General features: G+C 31.9%; 1 protein-coding gene across 1 annotated transcript; it reads right to left on the reverse strand.

The window, feature by feature from the left end:
- Positions 1-1,209: 1,209 nt before the first annotated feature.
- LOC131644461 (U-box domain-containing protein 3-like) lies at positions 1,210-6,325 on the reverse strand. The gene is made up of 5 exons (XM_058914972.1): positions 6,032-6,325; positions 4,285-4,565; positions 4,092-4,208; positions 2,326-4,005; positions 1,210-2,013 (listed from the first exon to the last, which is right to left on the reverse strand). The coding sequence occupies exons 1-5, from the start codon at positions 6,039-6,041 to the stop codon at positions 1,948-1,950; spliced, it is 2,154 nt and encodes a 717-aa protein (XP_058770955.1). The 5' UTR covers positions 6,042-6,325; the 3' UTR covers positions 1,210-1,947.
- Positions 6,326-7,358: the final 1,033 nt, after the last annotated feature.

Below are 7,358 nucleotides of genomic sequence, written 5' to 3' on the forward strand. Positions count from 1 at the left end.
TTTTTTCTATGATAATGATCATGTGTATAATTATCATTTTTCTTATATCTTTATTGAACACGTGGCATAGAATGTATCACCCTTTTATAGTCCAATATTTTATTTATTGATACCCGAGTAGACTTGATAACAACAAATCAGTCAAATATCTCATATCAACTTATTTGAGCATGGTCATGCATTTTACAATTATATTATATCAAGAGAATCATAGATATTACTCTCGTAAATATAGGATGAGAAAATTCAATCTAAACCACTCATGTCCCTCAGCATGATTTGTAAAATACTCATCAATTATCTTTATGGTCCTCCTATTACGGACAACATTTGATTGACAACAAAATATTCGAGACTCTACGTCTAGAGTTCATAGTAGTTTCAAATCAAAGGATGATATACGCTGCTATCACTATGAGAATAACTTATGACATTTGCATAACATATTATGTAATATTCTCATGGTAGATCAATCCATTATAAATATTATTTATAATATTTATACCTATGTGAAGACTCAATATCTCATATTCATTACCCGCGAGATATAGTATACTCACATAATAGCCTTTATGCATTACTATCATCATATTTAGCAATAAAGCATGAATATGAATAATTTAAGAATAACATGCTTATACTTAATAAAATCTCACGATTAAGTCATACTTTATGTACCAATTAATAGATTAATTAATCTAAGAATTTTATTATATCATATACAAAGAACACAATAAATATCTACTTAATCTAAATTCAAAGTTGTCATGATGACAATCTTGGACACAACCCTAACCCTAATTCTTACGTGGCATCATATTAGAATCCTAATTTATGTGGCATCATATTAAAATTTAGAATTTAACATAAATATAATACCTAAATATAATCCTAATGCTTATACTTATATAATACCTAAATATAAGTACACCATTCAAAGAATTTAACATAGTTAGATTCGACCCATAATCTCTAGTTAAACTTTAACTAGAAGAGATTTTATCCAAGTGTTATATTTGTATGTTTATGCATAACATTGATAATAATCAACTAAAATCATGTTTTTAACATCATAAAAGTTATTTTAAACATAAAAACAATGGAGTAATAGTTTTGATGATATTAATGGTGAAATTCTATTTGAGAAATTTTTTAAGTCATTAGATATATTTTAATAGTTAAATTAAAGTCAATTTATAATATTAAAATCTTTAAAAAATTTTTTTTTTTTTAATTCTTGTATAGTTCATAAAATAAGACGTAAAATGATGTTCATAAATGATTTTGACGCTTCAAAATCAGTGAAGCCTTACTGTGTTAAGACTCATTTGATGAGACACAGTACAGAAATATGGTTACAGAGACAAACATCTATAGACATTTTAAAAGTCAGTTTTGTAAAGTTTAATTAGATAAAAACCCAAATTATCTCAAAGCAGAGATGATTTCCACACCTACGTTTATTGAGTTTTAGACTAAAATTTGTAGATTGACACCATTGAATCTCTAGTATTAGAAAGCTCAATGAACAATATAAGGTACACTAATTCATAGTAAATCACAAAATTATATATTATATGTGCAAATATGTACAAAATTGGCTAAACTGGCAACGGAGTTGGGACCATATGAGTTATCCCAGACAATATAGGGAGAAATGAGGCAATAGTGACAAAGTAACTGCATCTGTCGACGTTTTATCATATCAGACACATTTGACCTTGTATCAGGGTCGGATACCGCACACATTTTATATATATGAAGTTTCGATGAGAAAACCAAATGACAGCCATCAAGATAAAAAGCAGTTTCCAAAATGATACATGTAAAAAATTAAATGAATGGAATGAAAGGACTCCTAAATCTATGGAATCAAGAGGAATAGGATTGTAGCAAATTACTTAGGAAAGAAGAAAGGAGGAATGAAATAACCAATTTTTTCTATCTTCAAGATTTTCCCTTCGTCTTAGCTCCTTCCCGCTGATTACGAAAGTGGCTGAGAAGTTGTTGTGCCTGCATGAATGTTTACAACAAGTTAGCATTTTCTCTTGCATATTCAAGATTATGCTCATTACGAGACTGTTTGGACTTTAAAATGACTTATTTGAGTTTATCTACCGACATAAAACACTTATTAGACTATTTGTGAGAGCTTGTGGAAATAGCTTATGACATGACCATAAGCGGCTTTCAACTTAATTTCATGAATCACCAGGATAGCTTATGAAAACAGTTTGTAGCTTATATTATATGAAAACACTTTAGCGTATTTTATCCAACATTTTAACACATTTTGATTCTTGTTTCCATTGATAAGTTCCATACCTTTTCCTTTGCTCTTGGTGTACCAGATTGAGACAATGCAACTAGAGGAGGTACGGCTCCTTCTTGTAAAACAAGTGTACAAAACCTCGAACTATGAAGGCATAACTGTAAGAGAATGGACGCAGCGTTTTCCTTTCCTCTCTGAGAACCCGATTCAACGATTTCAACTAACGAAGGAATGCCACCTTCTCTTGCAATTTCCAACCTTCCTTCGGGAATCGTCGACAGGTTTGACAGAAGAGCAACAGCCTTGTCAACCATTCCATCAGCAGGATCCGTTAACCGAACCAGAAATGGCACAGCTCCAGCTAGAACTATACGAGCTTTATTATCGTGAAATATTGAGAGGTTATATAAAGCAGTAGCAGCATCTTTCTTTCCTCTAAGTGTTCCTGAGGCAAGAAGTTCCACCAAAGCTTTAACTGCACCGGAACGGCCGATTTTCACTTTACCATTTTCCATTACAGAGAGGCTGAATAGCGCTGCTGCAGAATTCTCCTTGGCACCGTCGTTTCCTGTCTTTAAAACATGGATAAGGGGTTCTATAGCTCCCGCTTCCATAATCAAGGCCTTGTTGTCTTCATTAATTGACAAATTCAGCAGTGCTGTCACGGCGTGCTCTTGCGTTACTTTCCCGTTTGAATATAGCAGAGAAAGTAAATGTGTAACAGCGCCACATTGCCCTACAATGATACGGTTTTCTGTGTTATGCTTTGTAAGGAGCCTCAATTCTTCTGCGGCCGCAGTTTGCGCTTCAGCTGATTGGCTTTGGAGGTCTTTGATCAATGTATTGACATGAGATGATGTGGTCAATTCACTCGATCCCGAGTTTGGCACAAGATGAGAATCAACTCTTGAATAACTATTAGTAGTATTACTGGTACTATTTCTCCCATTTTCCATCGCTCCCAGATCTATGGACGACACCTTCACATTTTGATGCTTATCGGACATCCTTGACACATCTTTCGAAACTGCGAGTAGACAATCACTACTAGAAATTGAACTTGAAAATGATTCACTTCTGCTGTGAATATACGGGGATTGTAGCTCCCACTTTTCGATTTCTACATGTGATCCGAAAGAATTATCGGCCTTTTGTTCTTCAAATACATTTCCAGTATTATGATTATGCTCAGAGTTACTCAAACGATTGGTGTTATTTTCCTCGGACCAAGTTGCGATCATAGCTTTGACGGTATAATTGGGAATGAGATTTGTATGAGTCAATCTTTGACGAGTCTTCGGACAAACAGTCAGCCCATTATCAAGCCACATTTGAATGGATTTCCTCTCGTATGTTTGACCCGAAGCCACAATAACAGGATCCAACATGAGTTCCAACGATAAAGGACAGCGAAAGTATGGAGGGAAAGAGACATCGCTTTCAACTGCAAAGCACTCGGTTTTAACCACATAATCACGTAAGTTGCGAACAAGGTTCACAACTTCATTGATCTCTTCCATGTTTCCTTTCATTTTCTGTTCTTCAGCGTTCAATCTTTCTTTCTCCACAGCAATCGTTTCTTTCAAAAGCTCCTGGTTGGATGTCAAGTTCAGTAACTCAATAATTTCCTTTAGATTCTCGTTGCAAGGTTCAATATTTCGGTTTCCCAGTTCCTTTTCTATAAAAACCATCGCTGCTTCCTTCTTGAGACACTGAATTTCTTCGATATAATGCTGAAAAAAGTTGCTAGAAATAAGTCTCATAGACTCGTTTTGAATCAACAAGAAACACGCATAAATTAACCCGACTTTGCACATACCTGGAGGTTCGCCAAAACCGATGCAGATGGAGGTGACTGTAACGATTTAACTATCATGTGACAAATGTCAAGTGAAGTGTTCTGTATCTTGATCAACAGTGTTCCACTTTGTAAAACCTGAAAAATACGAACGATGGCAACAAAATACTTAGCTTTGCGGTTTAAATTTATAAGAATGCAAGTAATTACTTACACTGTGAATCTTGCTCATCTTAGGACTCCATTTTTCGATGAAGCCTCTTGCTTCATTAACCAGTATATCTAATTCTTCGCATACTATACATAAATTTTCATGTAAAGGAATATTGTAATCCATAATGTCATCGAGCACTGGCTTCAAACGCTTTAATACACCGACCATATTATTGCAGATCTTCTGGAAGGGTATAGGTTTCACTGTTTGGCAAGAAACCAAGAGAACGAATCGAGAAATGCTGTTGATCAGACATTTTACTGAAGCTGTTTTCGTTTGACCTGCTTAAGTGAAACCGAAAACAACTAATGTTACACCAACATGGAAAGAGAAGAATCACGAAATGATGAATGATATACCCTATTTAGCCCGGTATTCGTTTAAAACAATTCAATACAACTCCAATGCATGGCAGAATTAAAATTGATAGATATTCTAACTGTATTAACACAAGTTTCTATTCGTGCAAAGCACAAAAACACATCACATTTGAATAATGCACTTAAAAACAAGACAACATACATGATTTTTGATGGAATTGACCTGAAGCAAGAGCATATTATTAGAATTTGGATTGAGTCTGATCAGGGTCATCTTAGGTTTTCGGAGGTCATATGTAGGTTAACCACGATTTAAGTGTGACAAATCAAATAGGGGCCCTATTTTGTCATGGTTTAACCGTGACAAATCTTTTATGAGGTCTCTTTTAGCCACAGTTTAAACATGTCAAATTTTGGGCACTGTGCGGTAGCCCGCCTTGCACACCCTCAAAGATGACCCTAAGTCAAACACAACCCTGAAAAACCAACTTGAGAGTGAGCGATGTCTTTCACTTATAAAATCATTTTCAAACTTTATCTCATTTAATTTGGGACTCTTTAACATAACTCCCTCACACCCATGACTGAACATCTGAAGCATAACCAATTAAACTTGATAGTAGATGGCCCAAGAAATCTCGGATAGCTCTGATACAATCTTAGAATTAGAGTTAGGCCTAACTCAACTCTATAAAATCAGTTTGTAAAGTGAGGTATACCCCTAACCTATAAACTCATTTTCAAACCTAGATCTTAATAAAATAGGTCTAGGTCTAGCACTAAATTACAAAGAGGCTATAAAGAATCAAGCAAAGGGTGACCCAGTATACATGTCTCCCACCATTGTAGAAACTGGGAATGCAACTTTACCTTTGTGGAAATGTTAATATAAGTCCAATCCCAATGAAAATGATGCATGCAAAACAAGTCAAAGTCCACTGTAGGACAAAGAACTTTTTGTTCAAAAGTAGTGGAAAAAACAACAACTTCCACTAAAAAATGAGCATAACTCAACTACAAACTCAAATCACATATATATATAAAATACTCCAAATCACCCTCTCTTCTTTGTATAACCTCTTCCCAAATTAACCACAAAAACCAAAACAGAAAATGTATCTGTTCATTATCCAATCAAACAAATCCCTAGCAAACACCTTAAACAACAACTTATCAAACAAAAGTTACAAACTTGTCAAGTAGATTTCAATTTCATCAAACATTTCAATCTCTCCAACACCCTAGTTTTCCATATAAAACCCAGAAACAACCCAACAAAAAGTTCAGATTTTTACTATCAACCAAACAAGAAAATGAATGGATCCACCTATAAATCCAAAACAAAAAACATGGTAACTTACAAATCCACATAAAAACATCATCCTGAGATTAAAAACACAAACTTTACATTACTGCATAGTCCATACCTATATGCATAGTTCTGAACTCAACTTCAAACCATAAATAACAAAGTGAAACTTTCCAAAAACAAGTGATTCATGAACTCAAATCCTTGTCATTGAAACACTTGATCCTCATTCCTAACTTCAACTTCTTATTTTCCAACAAAGTTGTCTGAAAAAGCATGAGAGAAAGGTGAGAGTACAACCAACAACTACAAGGAGGAATTTTTTGAAGAAATTAGAAAGGAAAAAAAAAAAGGTTTATTGAGTGGGTCCTTTAATGGTACACATATACAGTTGCAAAATGTGTTGTGTTTAGTTATAAAATTTAATTTGACCAAAAAGAAAGTTTATGAAATTTAATTAGTCAATAATGAAGCTTTATGAGATATTGAATGTAATGTAGTAATGATTTGGTTTCTCTTTTTTATTCCTTTCTAGGACATTCTTATCCTCTATTATAGTGATAATTATTATAATTTTTTTACAAATCATTAATTAATTTGAAAAAAGGGAGTATGTTTTTTAATTTTTTTGAAATGATCAAATTAATTTATAACTTTGAAAAGAAGAAAATTTTAAAGTAATTATTTTATTGTAAAACAATAATATTGATAATTTTATTAATTTATTAATGAAATAAAATAACAATATGTTTTTTAACCTGTCATTTTTTTATTTAATTGTGTCTAATAAAACTTATAAAATAAAGTTAATTCAATTTTACTTGTATTTTAAACCATTAATATGAATTTAAAAATTCTAGTTTACTTATATTTAAATTTAGAGTATTCAATTTAAATGAATTCCCATCTATAGTTATAAAATTATTTGATTTTTTTCAATAATTTATATTTATTAACGTAAATTAATTTTATATATATATATATTTCAATTAAGAGATTAAAGTAGAATAATTTTATATAATAATTATTAATTAACTATATAATAATAATAATAATGTATCTTCTATTTTTTCTTAAATTTGTTAATATACATTCGAATTAAATATAATATTATATTATATATTAAATTAATGTTAACTTGTGTTCATGAAATAAAATTAAATGTTTAGATTTTGTCTTGTTGACTTTTTAAAAAATTTCAACTTTTTTAACATAAATACTTTTTATTTTTTATTTTATTTTTATTCTTGCATTGTATATTTCTACCTAAACTTCAGGATAATATTTAAAATCTCTAAATTTTCTTGCATGAAGAAATAAGCAGATTGCATATTCCAATTATGCATTTTTTTGGCCAAACCAAGTCTTTTGCTGCAAAAAAAGGGAATAATGGCAAACGGCAAAGTTCAACTACTTGCACTATTATATTGATATGCTGTCTCAGA

The sequence above is a fragment of the Vicia villosa genome, linkage group LG1, assembly GCF_029867415.1.
Source record: "Vicia villosa cultivar HV-30 ecotype Madison, WI linkage group LG1, Vvil1.0, whole genome shotgun sequence".
Classification (NCBI taxonomy): domain Eukaryota; kingdom Viridiplantae; phylum Streptophyta; class Magnoliopsida; order Fabales; family Fabaceae; genus Vicia; species Vicia villosa.

Excerpts from the sequence above, each read along its gene's own strand:
- LOC131644461 (XM_058914972.1), bottom strand. Across the intron at positions 4,006-4,091 it reads CGGTTTTGGCGAACCTCCAG|CATTATATCGAAGAAATTCA; the intron begins GTATGTGCAAAG and ends AACTTTTTTCAG. Across the intron at positions 2,014-2,325 it reads CACCAAGAGCAAAGGAAAAG|GCACAACAACTTCTCAGCCA; the intron begins GTATGGAACTTA and ends ACATTCATGCAG.